The sequence below is a fragment of the Scomber japonicus genome, chromosome 7 (genome assembly GCF_027409825.1).
Source record: "Scomber japonicus isolate fScoJap1 chromosome 7, fScoJap1.pri, whole genome shotgun sequence".
Lineage (NCBI taxonomy): Eukaryota > Metazoa > Chordata > Actinopteri > Scombriformes > Scombridae > Scomber > Scomber japonicus.
Window position 1 is genome coordinate 14749720 of NC_070584.1, and position 20848 is coordinate 14770567.

The 20848-nt window shown below is 38.9% G+C and overlaps 2 protein-coding genes across 4 annotated transcripts; one reads left to right on the forward strand and one right to left on the reverse strand.

Moving 5' to 3' along the window:
- Nucleotides 1-53: 53 nt before the first annotated feature.
- On the reverse strand, nt 54-9539 carry scyl3 (SCY1-like, kinase-like 3). 2 transcript variants are annotated; one of them, XM_053322646.1, is made up of 14 exons: nt 9283-9539; nt 8972-9165; nt 8172-8357; nt 7947-8060; nt 7740-7796; nt 7553-7655; nt 7319-7430; nt 7158-7235; nt 6763-6902; nt 6491-6681; nt 4502-4673; nt 2114-2284; nt 1220-2016; nt 54-696 (listed from the first exon to the last, which is right to left on the reverse strand). In XM_053322646.1, the coding sequence occupies exons 2-14, from the start codon at nt 9134-9136 to the stop codon at nt 634-636; spliced, it is 2349 nt and encodes a 782-aa protein (XP_053178621.1). In that variant the 5' UTR covers nt 9137-9165; nt 9283-9539; the 3' UTR covers nt 54-633. The 2 variants fall into 2 exon arrangements, with proteins under 2 accessions (XP_053178621.1, XP_053178622.1); XM_053322647.1 differs by having other exon boundaries at nt 8972-9156; nt 9273-9539.
- A 1319-nt stretch (nt 9540-10858) lies between these two features.
- lpxn (leupaxin) lies at nt 10859-17755 on the forward strand. Of its 2 annotated transcripts, XM_053321971.1 has the most exons (9): nt 10859-10888; nt 11888-11973; nt 12208-12275; nt 12595-12691; nt 12989-13249; nt 13389-13562; nt 14122-14203; nt 14308-14456; nt 16460-17755. In XM_053321971.1, exons 1-9 carry the CDS (start codon nt 10876-10878, stop codon nt 16724-16726), a joined length of 1197 nt encoding a protein of 398 aa, XP_053177946.1. In that variant the 5' UTR covers nt 10859-10875; the 3' UTR covers nt 16727-17755. The 2 variants fall into 2 exon arrangements, with proteins under 2 accessions (XP_053177946.1, XP_053177947.1); XM_053321972.1 differs by lacking the exon at nt 11888-11973 and having other exon boundaries at nt 10864-10888.
- Nucleotides 17756-20848: the final 3093 nt, after the last annotated feature.

A 20848-nucleotide genomic window follows, 5' to 3' on the forward strand; every position in this document is an offset into this window, starting at 1 on the left:
CAGTTACCTCAGAGCAGAACTAAATGAAACAGAATGAGATCATATTTGATACAGTAAAATCTTTATTCCACCAGCAACCGAAACACTTATTAATAAATTATGTAAGTTTTATTTCACATTCATTCAAAGTGCAAACCTTCTGTAAATCAAGCCTGACACATTTTGGTGTCTTGCCAAAAAAGTGTACCTTGATTTTCATGCCAGTAGTGATGTTGGCACATTTAAAAGAAATTAGAGAAACAATTAAAAACAAGATGACATTTACCTCTGATTACAATCCTTGTTCATCTTGAGGTGACCGGTATCAGTTGGCAAATAATTAAGAATGGCTTCATTTATGTCCAAGTCTAGCACCATCTGATAAACATCCAGTTCCAAAGCAAGTCATCTTGATGAAAAAAAAAAAACTGATAATAAAAGTCTGGGTACCAACAGACTAAGATATAAAAACTCTGATGGTCTCTGTTTATCATTCTTACTGCATCGTGTTGTTAAATGAGAAGTGGATCTGTGCACAGCAGCAACCTTCAGTTTACTGGCTGTCAGTGAAATGCTGCATCTGGAGGATACGAGTGATCCAATGTTCAAGTCTTTAACTTGTCACTCCAGATGAGACAGGCGGCTAAAACGTCATCACCAGGCATTCTCATCCTCCCAGTTAAGATCATTTTCATCACCCCAGCCATCTGTTTCAGTCTATGAGAGAAAAAACAAACATTAAAATGTGAACAAAGACCAAACAAAAATGTTTGTGTAAATGAATGTCTGTTGAAAAAATTAGAAAAAGAAATGAGATTTGAAATTTAAACTAGGTGCCCCATTTAAGCCACACACCTTAACCTTTTATACTTAAAACTTCAGCATTTTGTGTAGATTTCCCCTCCCCACAAGAATGTTAATTAAATGTATTGTGTTATTTTCTGGATTTCTGCAAATTACTTTTGAATGCTATTGCCTGTAAGGCTACTTGAATGTTTGAAATCCTTTCAGGGCACAAAGTACCAAGTAAGTAACAAGCCAAATGCTAGTAAAATATGCAAGCAGCTGGTGGATTTATTTCAATCACCAACCAAAAAACACAATGCTAATCTATACAGCTGGTAAAGTTTGAACATTCACTTTCTTTGAGTGATGGACAAAAAGATTTTGCACCCTGCTTTCAAAATCCTGAGAAAAGAGAATTAAATGTAACTGAACACCCACCCACACACACACTCACCTCAGTCAGACTGGTAGCTGCAAACTTGGCTGTGAAAGTTACAGTATTTATGGATGAGTCCTCCTGCTGTGATTTAGTGTTTTCTGAAGAGGCTGACGACAGTCCAACATCACTCACACTGTTTTCTTCTAGTGGCAGCAGACTTGGAGAGGACAGCTTTATATCTGGCACCATGTCTGCAAACAAATCCAGCTCTGGGTCCTGCTCTAGCTTTTTCTTCACTCTTATGGTGAACTCCTCGCCTAAACCTCCTATCCCAACATTTTTCTGTGGCGCTGTGGGTTTAGGCTTTGATGGGTTTTGTGTTTTCTCCGAGTCCATCTCCTCTTGAGCCCAAATGTTGTCCCATGTAGAAGTGGTCTTGCTCTGTGTGAATTGCCGCAGCGATGAGCTCAGTTTGAGGGGTTTGGAGGATCCCAGTCTCAGAGGTTCATGTTTTACAGGTGTAGTGGCATCACCTCTGGGTGGAGTGAGTATAACTGGGTCTGATAAAGGAGCTGTTGGGGAAAGATCTGAGGTAGGTTCAGTGTCCTCAAAGTCATCCCATGGCTCCTCTTCCATGTTCTGGTGTGAGAGGGGTAGTCTGCTGCTGACTGGATCCACACTCTCTGAAGACTGAATGTGGATTTGGACTGGCTGTCCATCCCGGTTCTCACCCTCCTCAGGGTCACTCCAGTTCGGCCAGTCTTCCACTTGACCTTTGAGTCTGTCTACCTGCCCTGGGCTGTAAGAAAGTGGCTCCATCTTACTGCCCTGACCAAAGCCGTTCAAAGGTAGCGACATCTGTTTGCTGACATCTGAAACACACGTCAGAAAAACAGAGTGAACTTAACCAATGAAACCGTCAAACCAAACCATCAAGTAAAGTGAAGAGTAAGAAAAGGGGTGTCTCACCTGATTTTGGCATCAGAGGGTAATTTCTTGTAGTCTCCTTGCTAGTCACTAAGCTACCCATGTTACCCAGGACCAGGCCTTCAGTCCCTGATGGTCTGGGGAACAAATTCAAGACTTTCGAAGGCTGGGCAAGTTGAGGGTGGGAGCTTCCAACAATATGGACAGGTGAAGCTGAAAAGGGAAAGAAAAAAATATGTTTAAAATGCAGTTAATAGTTTACTGAGCATGTAGATCTTTCTACATCTTTCTTTTTAAATATATATATATATATATATATATATATATATATATATATATATATATATATATATATATATATATATATATATATATATATATATATATATATATATATATATATGAGAGAGAGAGAGAGAGAGAGAGAGAGAGAGAGAGAGAGAGAGAGAGAGAGAGAGAGAGAGAGAGAGAGAGAGAGAGAGAGAGAGAGAGAGAGAGAGAGAGATATTTACACAACTTAGAATTACTTAATATTGGTTGGTGCAAGATAAACATACATTTAATGCATTACATGGTAACTCTACTGGTTAAGTAAAAAAATAATTGCAGTGTACATAAAAAAATACTTGTGGACCAGAATAATCAGCACAGTCCAACTATAGACAACATTGCTTTAAATGCAACAAAGTCCCCTAAAATCATGTTTAAACAGATGTGTACAGTATTAGTGTCTCTACATCTCTCCTCTGCCATCCAGTGTGACTCGTCAACTCACAGCCTGTCAGCCGGGACGCTCTCCTGCTGTTGACAGGCTGTGAGCAGGAGAGACGCTCTGTGCTGCGAAGCACTTCTGCTGCTGCACAGAGTGCTGTTCGCTTATTTATCAAAGTTTATCAAATATTGAACATGTTGCAAGTCCAAATTTCCCCTCTCTCCAGCCATCGCTCTCTGTTGCTGGCAAGCTACATGCATTAACGCGTACACTTTGACAAAAGCACTTTCGAGTTTGGCCGCAGAGTATTTGTTTTTATTCAAAAAACTAGTTCTGATAGCTCTGCTATCATGACGCTCAGATCTGCTGCTTCTGCTATGACTGTCTGTGTTTTGTGAGTGACTGCAGCTGTACAGATGAGATGTGCGCGGGACAATGCAGCTGTGCTCACAAGCCAGATTTGTTTTTACAGAAACTATGGGTCCCACTGGCACAGTGTTCAACGGTATTACCGTTGTGTAGAAATTATGGTATAGTAGGTACTGTGACGTTTTGGCACTGCGGTATACCGTGGGTACTGGTAGACCATGCAACACTAATATAGATACAACTGTATAGCATGTTGTCCTATCCTTCTACTCACGTTGATGTCTTCTGCTGTACTCTGCTTCTTGCCCCTTCTTCACTACTACTACTACTACTACTACTACTACTACTACTACTACTACTACTACTACTACTACTACTACTACTACTACTACTACTACTACTACAACAACTACTACTACTAGTACTACTACTAATCTCTTCCGGCAATAGATGTGCTCTGTGCGGGATCTTGCGCGACCACACGGAGCCAAAGCCATCAGGTAAGTGTTATTTTAATGAACTCCTGGTGTACTTACAAACTTTCCAATGCATCAATTTATGAGTAAAGACTAAACAATTCACCTCTGGAGCCATAATGAGTAAAATCAGTTTAGTCAAAAATCAATTCTCTCAAAATTCAGATAAAACACATGTATAAAGTTGTTCTACCAAATGAGCCAAGTAAACTTCGTGTGGTATAATGTACTGTGTAGGCTTGGACAGTATCAAGTTATTTTAGTATACCAGGGTATTTAAAAATCCCAAAGGCATGATTTTCAATACCGTCAACCCCCCCAAATAAACAAATGCTCTTCTTTCTATTAAACTGATACGGAGATGCCGTATTGAGGTGACGTATTGTATAGCCACTCACGTGCCACCAGAGGTCAGTCTCTACTGGTGGAACAGGCAGCTGAGCTAAGAAAGATGGAGACTGAGTTTTGGGGATAATGTTACAGGACTAGTAAAACTGCCCCTGTTTGGGAGTAGTCATGATGATAAAGTTGAGAAAGCCAACACAGACAACGCTGTGTGCACTATTTGCCTCCAGAAAGTTGGGTCTAAAGTGTCAAGTGTCATCGGGTCCCTCAGTAAGAATCCACAGAAGATGGCACTTAATTACTATCTGTTCATTATTCAATGAGCCGTAAATATCGAAACCCAGCCAGACTAAGTCTCAGTAGGCTCAGTGCATGTAAGACATACAGCATTGTAGGCTAGCTTTTTTCTTTTCTTTGGACACAAGTACCATCACATATTGTACACGCCGATGAAATGTGAAGGTATGAAAAAATAGATACTGCCCAAGCAGAGTGCTGTGTGTTTTTTCATTTGTATGTGTTACTTACTTTCCGGGGTGACCTCTGTAGATTTGTTGAAGTTGGGTGTGGTGCGTTTAAAGACCTTGGTTCTCTCTCCTCCAACCACCACCTGGGCCCCCAGCAAAGGCACCAACACTGCCAGACTCTGCAGTGTCATGGCCACCAGAGAATCATTGGTGTCTCTCATTCCCAGCAAAACCTGCAGACAGACACATACAAGATAGTTACAGGAGATATCATTTAACGAAGAAAAAATGCATAATGACATTTAAGTCTCTATTATCTCCAGATAAATAAAAAAAACATGTGTGGAGTAAGCTCACTAGTGCTGTCACTTTTTATTCGAAATTTGTTTGAATGTTGGGTAAAAAGTTCATATTGAAGCTGTATTGACCTGTTTGAAATATAGGCTGCAGTCTCTGTAAGACCATTGGAAGAGGTTTGCCTTAAGATCCAGCAGAGGGCGCTCTAAAACTATTAACTTGACTTATAGGCACGATTGACCTCAGTAGGGGTGTGACGATACACAGTATTGGGTTCACGAAAACGAGATGAAATATATGACTGGAAAAATCTTCTATGAAAGTTTTATATAAAGTCTTTTATTTAACTGAAAGTGACAAGATGCAAAACAATGCAGGTGCATTTAGACACGTTTTAACAAATGATATTGTAATGAATGTCACTTCTGTTCCACTTTCTAAGTATGAATTATCATATGCAGTATCCAATATGCAAGCACTGTAAAAAGATTGCCTTCCATCCCCTCCATAGAGATAGATATTTTATAGATAGATCATTTTGGTATTTATGGGAATAACAACCATAAATACCAAAATTATAAACAATCACAAATACCAAAAATGAATATGAACAATATAGAAACAACTCTAGTATATAAATATGGAATAAAGAATCACATTTTCATGAATTATAAAATATTGCTAATAAAAAAAACATTTGATTGCACAAACCCTATCACAAATACACAATTAGAACCACACACTTATAAACTGTGTCTTAATTTGGTAGTGCGACTCATTTTACTTTTTGCATCATTAGGCTTCCACAGCTGCACTAGATTCCTCCGCTCCTCCTACCTCAGACTTTCAGTGTAGAGACCTGAGGTCAATCTACCCCTGCTCCTCTCCCCATCTCCTACATCTGACTGTGAGATCTTCTCAGCAGGTAAAAGCTGCGAGTTCACAAAGAAGAACGAGGGAACCCTCTGCAACAAGGTCAATTGATCCACACGGTGACATTATAAAAAGATGTGACGTGCAAATTAGTGATAGAGAATCGATTGTCTTGTTTTTGGTTTGTTTGTTTTTTGGAGTGCGCGCTCCGTACCATAACCTGAACACTGCTTTGCGAGACAGCATTAACCTTGACGAGAAATATTGTCATGTTTTAATAGTGTCACAGTCCTACCTATCAGTAAACTAAGCTAATGTTAATGGAGTATTGTTTTGTTAAAATGGAGGGAAACACTGAGCTGCCTTCCTGTGCTGACAATCATGACATCAAAACATCTTAGATGGCACATATGAAAGTATTTTATATTTCTACACCCTGGATGGCAAAGTCACAAAGAGAAGGATTTTTGGCGACTTTGTAAAAGGCAGCTGTCAATGACAACAAATCTGCGGGCTCACCTGCTAGCTTACCATCCGATTGAGCTGACAAGTGGAGCAGCATGTGTAGCAAATGTACGGCCTCATTTGACTGCATATTATTTGGCACACACAGACGGGTGTGAATGAGGGAGGGGTGCATTTGAATTCATCCGAACAAATTGTGAGTCATTTATATGTTTGAACTATTTTTTTTAATTTTTTGACAGCCCTGGAGCTCACTGCTTCCACTCTATACTTAATTAAGCTAATATCCTGGCTCTATTTAACTGTAAGCAAAAGAGTAAAAAGCAAAAGAGTAAAAATGGTATTTTCCAAAATCTTGAACTATTCCTTTAAACTTAGTTTAGTTAATAACTGTGATTTGATGTTAATACTCCACCTGAGGTAGGATCTGGTTTTTGAGTTCATCGTGGTAGAAGAACTCAGCATAGATGTGGATGTGAGCCAGTAACACGATCCGAACGTGTTCCTCGTTGACTTTGAAGAGCTTGAGAAGTTGAGGAATCACGTGTTTACGGTAAAGGGACACTGACAGCAGGCATTCTTCACTGCTCCCACTACCACTGGAATCTATGCACACAAACATTGATTGCAAAATGTATTAGTTATTATTAACAGCAGGGGAATGAGTTCATTAAAATGCTGACTTACCCTTCTTTGGCCTGAGAAGATGAGGCAAGAAGCTTTTGACTGCCATGGGCTCTGCAAAAACCAGAGAATTGAGGAGTTTGGGGACAAGGCGTGCAGCTATCAGCTCTTCAGGGAGGTTCTGGACTCGGTCTAGAAGAAACCTACACAAACATACAAACATACAAACAGCATGTTAAGGATATTCTTCACAAAATAAAGTAGTGAAACATTTATGTGGGGGGAATGTATCAGAAACAATTTAAATTTCCTAATTAACCGTATCTATCGAATCAATACAATTATACAAAAATGCAATTCTGAAAGAATAGATCTCTATCTAAAGCTCTGCAAGTGGCAAAAAAATGTATTCTGCTTCGTAAATTACTCTAATAACAAAACACCAAATTGCTTCTCACTTGAAGAATTCATTTTTTTCTTCTTCTGTCTTCAGGGTAAGGCTCTTCAGGAAATTCATCACCTCCAGAAAGTCATTCCTATTCACAGGAAAATAAAGACTGTGAATCTTTCTGAGTGAGTATATATTGATCACAAATAAAGCAAACATGACCACACAAACCTGAAAAAATCATGAGTCAGCAGTGAGCTCAGTGGAGGGCGTAACAAAGGGTCAGAGTTCAGCAGACCTGCCTGCAGGGTCTTCTTCAGACTGTCAGACAGTTCCTGTGACACTAACAGGAACAAAGAGATGGATAAACAACTGTATAAGAAAGCATACACAAGCTTTAATAAATTGCAACATTAGGATTTAAAACACTGCTGTAAATATTAAAGTCATCACTCTATTACTTACCGTAGCCATTCAGAAGTGGAATAAGGGTTTCTACCATCATTCCAAAAGAGTAACAGTCCCGAGAGTGAGCATGATTATCTGGAAGCATTTTAAAGCCCTCAACCTGCCAACAACATGTTTCATGAGAACTTGTGAACAAAATCGGAGCTTACAACATTTTTTCCATCATGACCTTTAATCTGCTTACCTGCTCTTCTGGAGGAACACAACTGGCCTCTCTCAAATTCTGAATGCTTGTGAGAAACTGAGGAGATGAAGTAAATCAAAACATGAAACTGATACACAGTAAAGTGAGTCTGCAAATATCTGACAAAGGTACTTTTAGATTTTGGACAGAACAAAAAAATATATAAATACAGACTCCCTCTTGGGAATATGTTAGATATTATTCTACCTCTGGAGTTGCTTCAGAGAACTTGCAGACAGCCTCCATCCCTCCCAGTTTCCAATGGCCATCTTCACTGACAAATACAGATGAAATGCACACGTTGTTGTGGCTTGATTTGCCCTGGTGATTAAGGAACAGAAACAAGTCAGGAACGTATGCATTCCTGTTTTAACAAAGACAAAAGGACAAAGACTGATTTGCATCAGTAGCTTCATACTTATAATTGCTCACCCTCTCATGCAGAAAGACAAGTGCCTGCAAGATGTCATAGATTCCTGCACAGATTTCCTCTGGGGACAGGCTGTCCAGCAGCAGCTCCAGGGGTTGCACACGCTCTGTCACCAGGTGGATGCCGCCATCCTGCACTGAGCAGGACAGGAAGCGCAACAGACATGGATGCCTCAAGGTCTTCAGGTGCTGCAGGAAATTAAAGTTTATATATTTATATCCCGCAAGAAAAACATCACACAACTGTTGGAAGATCCATGTGTAAGAACTGGTTTTACAGCCTGAGTGCAAAAACCATGACAAGTTTAGCTGAGCTACAATGAAAGCAAATGCATCAAGACATGTTTTAGGGACTTAACTTAACTTAACTGCTGAGTATTTTCACTGTATGAGATAGTTATTTGTTTCTACTTATTTGGTTTATTGGTGGGTCTCCTGAAGTTGTAAACTAGATAGATAGATACTTTATTTAAACTACAATAGTCACCACATGCCAATACAAATGACAAGAAGAAAAAATATATAAAACAAAAACAGTCAAAGCCACGATAAAAAGTTAATGAAGCAAGAGACAGAGCAAATACAGTCCACTAATCAAACAACTGAGAATTACATACAGTAAACGTGATGTATTTTAGGACTATTTTTTTTTTGGTGGTTTTTACTTGTAGATAAATATGCTTGTTTGCAATGTAGACTTTCTTTTCTTTTCACCACTGTAGCAGCATTTAGAGTTCTTTTTAGTACATGAGGGTTAGTGAGGCAGTGCCATGGTATCAGGAACAGGTTTCACCTTCACTTACCTTGGCAGCTTTGTTGACTTTGTCTTCATTTCCCCGTTTGTGCACAAACACGGATGCAGGCTTTCCATCCTGGAGCACAGCAGAGTGCATGGTGAGTCCGGAGGGCAGCGTCAGGAGCGGCTCCTCCAGGGTGCAGCTCCGAACCGCGCTGCTCTCAGCACCCATGGCCGCGCTTGCCCCCCCCCCTCCCGGACCTGCGAGGAGACACACAGACGTAAACACACTAGAGCCTAACGTTGATATGTGACATTACGACGCTGTCAGTTGTTACCTAAGCAAACACAGACTGAGTGAAGTGGACATACTGATACCTGTTTCACTGGATGGACCGCCTCTCAGAGAAGTTAGCCGCTGCGGTTAGTTTACTAGCTGGCTAACCTCGACGCTACGTTAGCCAGCTCGTCATTGCTATGCTTCTCTGTAGCCCTCCCGCCTCCAAACAATCATGCTAAACGCAGTGCCGCATACAATTATCCAACTGAACTGACAAAACGGTCAAATTGTTAGTTTATTGGTGAATTCCTGTTCCCTGCTCGTCAACCAACGATGCTAACGTGGAGAGCGAAAGCTGCTGTAAACACAGAGTCTTCCGGTAAACGAAGAAACCAAAGCTCACGATGGGACTGTAGTGTTTTCAAAATTGTTGGAAACGAGCCATTGAGGCGCATATAAAAAAATGTTGGAAAACGGTTTTATTATTTTACTCGATTTATGTCACATTATCAGAAGATGTTACTCTAATCTGCCTAATTTTGAGTTTTAAAGTGAGACAAAACCAGAAAATACCCCTGTTTTTATTGCTAATGGTTGCGACTAGAGTGGTTCGAGATAACGCAGGTACTACATGAAAGCGAGGTGAGGTGACAGCCATATGGCCTTAGATGACATCCACGGTGGCAACTTACTTCATAAGCACAGAGAACATAACATAAGCATCACTTTATTTACTATAATTAGACAACCCGCTATGTATGTATGTATCAATCTATGTGGGGATCAGTGACTACAAATCAAATCCATGCCTCACTAGTGGTAGGCCACAATTCAAGCATTCACATTATGTGGACAAGCTGTAGGGGCATATTTTGAAGAACTGATCGTGTTTTTTTGTTTGTTTGTTTTTTTAAACTGTTGCTGTATTGATTTACCTGCTCGTGTAAACCTGGTTGCGTTTTATAACTAAATGAGCTGTTCATGTTAAACAGCCTATAGGCCTACAACAACTGTACATTTTTTAATTTAATTTGATTAAATTACTCGATTGAGTTTTTATATTTGTCGTCTTATGTGTGCATTGATGGAGGTAACATTAATAAGTTATTAATAAAACTATACTGATACTCATAGTATCTGTGGTGTGCGAAGCACTGACATTTTTTTGTCTGTTTTCTTTTATCATATTTTATTCTACTTAAATAGATTTTGATTATATTCAATTTGTTTATTTATAAATGCATTCCCCCCTTAAATAAAGCACTTTAAATTGCCTCTGTGTTTGAAAATGGTTAATAAATGCCTTGACTGACAGTCACAATCGATGCTTTCTGAGGTAGAGAGCATGTCTCCAAATCTGAGTGTACCTGTCAAAGTAAAAATATGTTCATATGCACACATGACATATGAAACCAATACACACATCTGAAGGATGTATCAGACGTAGCCTTACAAGGGAACACCTCACCTGCACTGTTCAGAAACTGTCCTTGGTTCCCCTTTACCAGGAAACAGCAACATCTCATGTTAAATATGGCAAGTTCTTGATTCAGTTACAAACGAAAATAAACGTCTGTCAGAGGAAGTGACGGTGTTGACTAGAAGACATATTTGGGTTGTTACCTCAGTAACTAACCAGCAGCAAAAACCTCATGCTCACTCTTGGGTAGATACTGAGAGCAGGAACTAACATGGATGAGCTTGGTAAGACAACTTTCTTTCATGTTTAACACTCTTATCTATCATCAAACTGATCAGTGGACGGATGTACTGAAACAAGATTGTAATTGTAAAGCATTACACTATGCCATAATTTGAAATTCATGTGAAAATAGCTTTGAGAAGACAAACTGGTCATGGAATATGATTACAGTGAGTATACAGTAAACACAAGTACAGAACAATATACGGTATATAACTATATTGTAGAATATGTTTTAATACAGTCAATGTTATTAGTTAACTTTTTACACTGTCTTGTTACAGCTATTGGGTCTTAGTTTTGTTATTCTGTATTTTCAGTTGCACTTAATAGTTTGCTAACTGTGCTGCCGTTTTAACCACGAGTCTTGAAAAGAAAATCCTAATAATATAAAGGTTAAGCAAAGTCAGACTGATCATCAGAATGTACAACTTGTGTTTCGCAAGAAGTGTAACAACTTGTTTTAATTTAACTATGATCTAAAAAATAAGAGGATACAGATTAGGGCATGTGGAGACATAGACTACAACTGTCAAAACAATAGAGCTAAAAGCTGATTTTCTTTTCTTTTTTAACATCCATGTCATCTATTTCCCCATAAAAAATGTTTTCAGATCTTCCCATTTTGTCAGATATGTTGGTTAGACTGTGTGAAGGCGAGAGTTGAATTTGGGGTAATATTTGTCACCAGAGCCTTGCAACAGTATTAAAAGTTTCACTTCTGCAAATGTGTCATCATACCAATACTTCCTGAGGAAGCTGACTTGCATGAAGCAACCTGAGACTCATATGCTTGCACCTTTATTTGTGCATCGATTTTATCTCACTTCACAGGAAATATTACACAACTCTCTATATGATACATATCCTTTGGTTAAACAGTTAACACCCTAAAAGATGAATCAATGTGTTGTAGTGGGTGTTCTGTGTGTGTAATGTACACATGTGTATTTATAATTATATGTTTGGTTAGAAGACTTATAGCCTGTATCTTGCCACAGATTTGCTGTTGGAAGAGCTGGCTTTGACATCAGGCACTTTAGAGAGTGTTGATGAGAAAATCAGCGGTGGCCCAGCTTCTGAGGAGGTAAAGACAAAGCCACAAAAAATGACAAGTTTATACTATAACATAACTACATGGATTATCACCTATTTCAGTTGTAGTCGAACCTGCAATCATTTCTCAATCAACCAGTTAAATTAACATCTGCATTTAGGAACTTTGGAAATTGTCCACGCTTTGTTCATATGATCAGATCTACTCTTAATCTTTGTACCTCCATCACCAAAACTCCAGAATATTTTGGTTGTGTGTCCACAGGTGCAAGGCGCAGTTTGTGCTGGGCCTACCAAAAAGGAAAACAGCGCTATCAGCTTGAATGTCTACAGGTTATCCACTAATTCTTTTTTGACTTCTGATGGACATTATCATTGTATCAAATGTGTTGAAGAAACAGGAAATCACCTGAAGTTATTTCTCTTTCAAAATATTCATGTAGCTAATGATCTTACATGACTTCCTGTCATTACTCTTATCAGAATTTCTGGGTCCTCTTTTACCTTATAATTTCACATCACACAATTGTAAAAACCACTGCAGATGATGTCTACATACAGCAGTCATAGTCAGTGAGTGTTCTCTGAGATTTGCTTTTGAACTTTAGATAAAATGCTTTAATTTTTTTGTTTGCCTCTCTCTGGGTTTTAGTGATCTGCCAGCTCCTGTGGCAGCTGGAAGAAACTCTGACTCACCCACTCAGGAGCTGGACTTCATATTGCAAGATCTGATGGGTCTGGCACAAGGGGTCAGTACACCGTCTGCACGTGTGTGTTCCAAACTGATTGAAAACTGTCAATATTAATCATTTGCGGCCATTGAAGATCAATAATCTCAATTAAGCACTATTCTTGTATTTTTCATGTATGTGATGATGTTAAAACAGTGGACATGCAGAAAAACACTAAAATTAACCAACTTCAACAACAGAGGGCAGCATTGTTCTAAAGTCAAAACTCCATAAGCCCATTGACAGAAATTCAGTGTAAGAGCTTTATTAGGCACTGACCTTTAAGTATATCTGTGCTTGTGATTTCTATCATAGTTCGTGGATCCAGGGTCTTCATCAACCCCACCACCACTAACGCAAAAGCTGTCTGTAAAAAAGAAAACAGAAGGTGGGCAACAGGATAACAAGGGGAGCAGCAGCTCAGCCAGTTCAGATGCAAAGACCTCAAAGCAGAGCAAAAAAACAGATGCTATAGATGACATGTTAGGAGGGCTGAGCTCTGACTTGGAAAAAATTGGCGTCCGCACGACTGCCAAGGGCCATTGTGCTGCCTGCAACAAAAGCGTCGTAGGAAAGGTACAGTACGTCACATAAATCACAACAAGATGTGAAATCAGTGTGTTGCAGATAGAAAATCTGGAGAAATGCAAAGGACAAAGAGATTAAAAAACCCCTTGCTCTTCCTTGAACTAATATTTTGTTTCCTATTCTCCAGATGATCACAGCATTGGGTGAGGTGTGGCACCCTGAACACTTTGTGTGTGTGGCGTGTAAGACAGAGCTGGGCACCTCAACCTTCTACGAGAGGGATGGGCAGCCATACTGTAACAAAGACTATGAAGAGCTCTTCTGTCCACGTTGTGCCTATTGCAAAGGGCCCGTTTTGCAGGTGAGAAGGGGTCATTTCATTTGCCATATACTTGTCATATCATGATTATAGTAAAACAAAAATAAGATTTAATACATTTTAAAAAAAGAGCAAGATGTATTTTGCATACCTGTAAGATACTAAGTATGTACAGTACTTGTTTTCTTTTTTCTTTTTTTAAAGTATACTTATAAAAAGTAGCTACACCTAAATGCCACAGAATTAAGAATTTAGCTATCCTGTTTCTGATTTGTCCTGTCATATATTACATTAATTCATTTACACAGTAATCTTTCAAAGATTTGGATGAGGACACTTCATTTTTCTAGATGTTTCCCACATGTCATAGTAATAGATAAAATACAAAACCATACTGGGATTTTGCAGACTTCAGCTGCAGACCAAAGTCATTAATCAGAAACTAATGCATCTTCTACTGTAACGATTCATTTTATGCAGTTCGCAATCCACATTTTTGTGCTTCCTGACATCTAAACATGTGAGAGGAGAAAAACTTTACTAATCCCCAAAGGAAGTAGAAAACATGATGTCAGTTTTTTTTTCTATTTCTGGCTACCAGAACATCCTGACAGCCATGGACCAGACCTGGCATCCAGAGCACTTCTTCTGTACATTCTGCGGAGAGCGTTTTGGACCTGATGGTAAGACGAAGCTTGTGCAGTCATTTCTCTCCACGGGGACCACGACTTCAGCAATTTATTACTTGTTATGTTCTCACTTGAAATGTATCTTCTACCTGTCCCAGGTTTCCTAGAGAAGGACGGGAAGCCATATTGTTGCAAGGACTTTTACCACCTCTTTGCTCCTAAGTGCTCAGGCTGTGGGGAGCCAGTGAAGGAGAACTACCTGACGGCTGCCAATGGCACCTGGCATTCGGAGTGCTTCGTCTGCTCAGTGAGCTCCTTACCTCAGACCACACACACAGCCCTGGCTCGCACACAAGCCTGGGAATAAATGAGAAAGATACCCACACATTTGCTTTATTTGCAACATTGTGACCACAAAGTTGATGAAAACCTTATGCCAGATGAATACGCTGCGGTTGAAATGATGCAAATAAATCAAGGAAACCATATTCCTCAGTGTGGGTATCTTTTATATCTCTTCAACTCTACTTCTGTAAGCAGCATCTGCTCAAAAACGGTTCAATGTGCAGCTTCAACTTTAGCTTTACTCGGCTGTGACCAATTGTTGAACATGAAATATTCTCAGTACAGATGTTCTGAAATAAGGTAGCAACTTCAACTTTTAATATTTTATGGTCTCTAAAGAAAATGCTTCTTGACAGACAATACAATGTTCTTAAAGTTGAACACAAAAGACATGGAATGGAATGCTTTTAACACCTACCACTTAAAATTAGGTACATTTAATGAACAACATCACAGAAAACATGGAATACATCCAACTATGACTACAAAACCCAGTCATAACTGTTAGAAGCCCTCGCAACAAGCAACAAAACCTAACCTAAACATTACCTGAACCGTGATCACCTGAATCTAACTCCAGAGGCAGGAGGTCCAACACTCCATAAAGAGGATGAAGTGGGCACTCGGGCCTTTTTAATCAACCTACTGCTAAAAATAAGTGAGGCAGTTCATACAATTTAGCACCTTTGATCTTTCTGGTGTATCACCCTGTGCTGCAGTCCATTCCTGTCAACAGTGGAGAGATTTCCATACCATGAAATGTTGGAAAATATGATGACAAGCACAACCATGCAGTTGTAGAAGAGTCATTACCCCCCTACACACCCCAGATCAGTTAAAGGTCCTCTGGAGCTTTTTGCAGACTTAAGTTTTATTCTCATAAAAAAAGTCAGCTGATTTGAGAAATTCTTAACTCTACTTTGTTTTTAATGGAATTTGAATGAGAGCATGTGCACAGTATTACTTTTTAAGAAACAGTGAACAAAATAGACCTTTCACAGTGGACCTTTTTTTTGTCAGACAGGTCTTACTAATGTCATTATTAATGGCTGACATCCATTCAGGTGTTGTGACAGGGTCCTGGTGTTGTGATTGCTGGCTCACTGAAATGGCTTATTGGCACATGTAAATGGAATAAAACCATTGCTAATGTTAAGAGTTACACCTGTTTTTTACTACTATGACAAGTCAAATTGTCTGCCAAAACAAGGGTCACTAATCAACTAGAGGGCCATGTGTAGCATCATGCCTGTAATATTTAGTTTGAAACATTGAAGGTATCGGACCAATTCAGATCATTCCAACAGTTATCAATTGATTGTTGACAGAAACAGCTGTCACATTGAACTTTCTTTTCCATCCCATATCTAAGCTCATAACATATTATAGGACTGTGCCAGTGATTTTGCATGTTGTATGTGTGTAAAGATTATGTAGTATTACTTTACATTACAGTTTACCATTCTGAAAAATAATCTATCAAAAGGATTAATATAGATTAATTTAAGATTAATTTTCTGCCGGAAAGGCTTTGGCTTTGTTCCTTTTCAGCAGAATATCAATTTACAGAGATTTGAAACTTGAAAGTTAGATTATCATCGCATGGTATTTCAGTTATAAAGTTGTAGGAAATCATATTAAAAGGCTTCCTTATTATTCAGCCAAGGAAATTCTGATATCAGATATTTGAGAGTCAGTTTCCAAGCAAAATTCATGGAATGAATGAATGTTTGGAAAATGATCAGCAGTATACATGATGTAAAGTTAAGGGTTAGAGTTTGGGTTATTATACAGTAACTAGCAAAATCACTGGAATGAGCCTTTAAAAGCAGGTTTTACTCCATTATCTTCCTTTCTCCATGTTACCACTTTTAACTTTTTTTTTTTTGCATCTCTTTATCCTCTCTGCTTTATCTGTTACCCCACATCCCTCTCCTCATCTCTCTCTTCTGTTCTTATATCCAGGACTGTCTGCAGCCCTTCCCTGATGGCTGTTTCATGGAGATGAATGGTCGGCCCCTCTGCTCAAAGGACTTCCACTCTCGGCAGGGCACTCTGTGTGGAAGCTGCAATGAGCCCATCATAGGCCGCTGCATCTCTGCTCTTGAACGCAAGTTTCACCCCGAGCACTTTATTTGTGCCTTCTGTCTGCGGCAGCTCAGCCAGGGTATCTTTAAGGAGCAGGATGGGAAGCCATACTGTACACCTTGCTTTAGTAAACTCTTTGTTTGAGGATACAGTGCATACTATGCAAATAATATACCGTCCACTTCATTACAGAGGTTTTAATTTTATTATCATCAATGGAAATGAGACAACTACTAATCATATCAACATTGTTGAGACTGTCTTTGCCTTTGTATAGATAAGAAATAAACCTTCCACGTCTTAAGTACGAATAGAATATGAAAATATATCAAGAGAAAAATGTTACAGATGTAAAATAATTAATAACATGGTTGTAAAACACAAGAGAAATATGTAGCTCCCATGATAAAGCACTGAAGAACTTTTTATGTATGTGAATTTTGGACGATTCTAAAAGGTGTGTTGCTGACTAACTTTTATGGGATTTCATACATCATGCCCACATAAAATGTATAAATGGAGAAAGAAAAACATAGAAGTGCAGTTTAAACCCATGGTTTCCATTAAGCTATCCTCAGTTTGCCATAAGACTTGGCAGTCCAGAGATACTCACTGGAAGTATGGAGCAGTTTGTCAAGGGGCTGGTCTATGTGGCCTGATAGCTTGTATTGGCAGTAACTGGCATGGGATCGGCGTGCCAACCTGAGTTTCCTCTTACTCTCACTGACCATTTGGCCCATTGGCATTCACTGAATTCAGACAACCTCATCACTCTTTACACAGGCTCCTTTATGGCAGCCTATGGAAGATTAATGAAGGTGCTGAATTCAACAACAGTGGTTTCAGAAGGAGCTCTTCACATCGCTGCATCACTTCAGCAGCTCACTCTGCCTGTTGAGGGATGAATCAACCACAAAGTATACTTTCAAGAAAAAAATATTTTGGTGATGTAGGTTGCAAGTTTGACCTCCATTTTGTTGCTGCATAACATTTTTCATTCACTCCCATTGATAACAAATAATAGGATCAGATATTTAGACAGGATGTGCTGTAGTTCCTCAAGGGGGACATGTTTTATCTATGTAAATGTGAGGTTTTCTATCAGTTCTGTATTTGAATTTTAAAAAAAACGTTCAAATCAATTTTCAAACTGTTTATTGTAAAAAAAGAAAAAAGAATAAAAAATAATTAAAAAAAAATTAGAATTTAATGAATTATCAGCCCTTTTTCAGGAGGTCAAAATTATCCAATAGGTAGGAAACTATAGGAAATACTTAAATATACCTGAAGCGCAGAAATTCACATGAACCTGTTCATGGTCATATTGTACATGTTCCTTTTCACTTGTATGATATATTTGATACCTTTTCAATTCTTCAGCAGCTAATTTTCAAATATCTGATATCAGCATGTCCATAAACACACCACCAATAAATAAAGCTATGCTATGCCACTTGCATTAAGAAATCTTTAATTGAAGAAGACTTAAATGCAGCAAGATGGGGGATAGTGTGAACATAAGAAAAGTAAACCACACCATTTTATTACTACATAGTTTTAACTTCATTGAACATAACAGAAATATGAAACCACTGAAAAATTTAAGGTAATCAAATTGTGCTACATTATTTTTAAAGTTTCCAATTCTCATTTCATCATCTTTAGATGAACAGTGGCTACTTTTTGTTGGCCTTATGGGCTGATTTCTTCAGCTTTCCTTCAAACCACTTAGACTTGCTGTGTAAAGTTCGTGTGTGAGTGGGAACGGAGGTGGGCATTAATCATGCTGTCATCACTGTCAGACCAGGCCTCTTACAGTCTCTGCAGAATATGAGCCTTGCATCATGGAAGAAGTGTGAATGCTCAAAGTCCCAGATTGCAAGTGTTTAATGGTCTCATGGCCTTGTGCCTAGATTCTTACTGAACTCAAAGACTGAAATCTTAAATATTAAATGTGTTTAAGAAATTCACAGCTTGTATTATAAAACACAGCTGGAGGTGCAAGTACCAGAAACTGAGCAACATAGGTCAGGTGGTATTGTTTTCAATTATGTTTATTACATTATTAAAGAATATTGATTTTACAATATTGTTTTTACATTACCAAACCTCTGTTATAAATCACAAGACTTGTTTAAGGCTCTCTTTTATACATATGGCTACAAAGAGCTGGAAACGTGGGCTTATCCTAAATTTAGATTACTGAAAAACCTCAGATGCACATGTGAACACCCACCCTGGCTGTCCAGTGTTGTATCCTATTTACAGCTAAACAAAAACAGAGCTCTGCAAAATTTGAAATAGAAAAGCAGAAAACATAATTATGATGTGGGGAAAGAAATTCTGGCATTCATTGGAGAAATACCAGTGTTATCATATGGCTGAATGATCAGGGAAGAAAAGGGTTCTCTGGTACATAGTAAAAGTGAGAAAACATGAAATGTGAGCGGGGGTCTTTTTAAAAGGGTGGCGTATAAAGAGCCGTCTGTGGAAACAGAGAGAGTCTAACTCAGGTGACATTTACAACAGTGAAACAGAGTACGAACAGTCTGAGAGTGCACTGGGCCATGAGATGGCAGCTAGAACTCAATGGGGGAAGGAAAGGGAGTGCTGGGAGTGAGGAGTATATTGGGACATAATGGATACTGGTGCTGAGGGAGGCAGGGTGAGGAGGGCAGGGGTTGAGAAGTGTAGTTGCAAGAGTTACCCCTGCGTGACACTCGAAACCTAACACTTACCTCCTCTCCTGTAAAACGCCTGTGTCCGCTAGGCCACCCCTGATGGAGATGGTAGGGCAGCCTTTCCAGACCCACACAGCTCCATTGTGGGTGACACCCGACTGACCCTGCCCGACTATGTAAACCCAGCAGTTCCCATCAGCATTGAATCCATAACTGTCAAATAGGTCTTCAGTACAGACTGACTCATTAATCTGAACATTTGCTTGTAGACTCACAGACATGTACATATGTGTATGTGCAAGTTGGAGACAGTCCAGTTCCAAATCTGTCCTGAAAATGTGAAATCACAACTCCAGTAGGTGCAGTAAAACATGCATGTATCATATTACTGTAAAATTATTACAGGACTATGTATGTACTGATGAACTTATCAGGTCACGTTAAGTCAAGTACATGCAGATACATTACTGTAAATCCACAAATGAAGAGAAACACTTGAATACACTGAATTTGTCCGATAAATAATTAGATTATTGATGTTTCATTGTGCAGTGACAATTACACTGGAATCATAAACCACAGCTTTTGAGAAACATGAATGGGAATAAAAGTTTTAAAAATCTAAAAATCCTTTCAGGTCATAAAGACTCAGAAACACACTCCCATAATCTTCAAAGATGCCTCTACATAAGAAGTGAATGAGAATTTCTAATCTGAATTTCTAATCTAATTTCTATAAATTGGGAATGACCCAATTTATTTTCTGTATTATTCTTATTGTCAACCAAAGCAGGTTCAGTGTATCAGCCGCACTGGGTGCAGTGGGTCTCATTGCAAACTGAGGCAGCACAAGATGAACATGGTTAATGGTAGGGGGAAAGAAGCTCATAAATAACCATCGGATAAATTTTAAGTGTGTCGGAATATATAGGGGAAACACTGGAAACTTTGCTGGTGTGTTATGTATGTGCCATTGTCAGCTACTGATGACGAAATGAATGGTGTCCCATTTCCTAATTATAGATTTCAAACCCTACCCCTTGTGGCACCATTTTGAGGGATCACTACCAATGGAGGGAATTTCAAAACGAGTAGTAGGGCCAGGGGGCGGGGGGACTGCTAGTTTGTTTAGAAACGGTTCCAAAGATGATAACAGCAATCATGTTTTCAGTCTCTGGAGAGTAGTTTTATGTAAGCAGACGTTACTACAATTAATGTGGTTCCATTTATAGAGCTCTGTAGCCTGTTGTGCTACTTATCAAAATCTCTCAATTTGTACTGAAGTTCTTTGAGAAATGATGTAGTGCAAAATCACCAGCCCTATCCTTAAAGTCATTATTAATAGGTCTTCACAGTACGGTTTTTCAAATGTCATGACTCTGTTTAACAGCAGTTGGTGCGTCTGTGCAGACTGGAAAATATTTTGAAAATGATAAATGTTAACTTGTTTGCAGTATGTTTGAGGCACTTAATTACTGCCATACTTTCTCAACATGAAACTAAACAGCAGTCTGCTGGCAGAGGTGAGACCAGATACTTTATGTAATTTGAACAACTTGTAAATCAAAACATCATGTGAAGAACT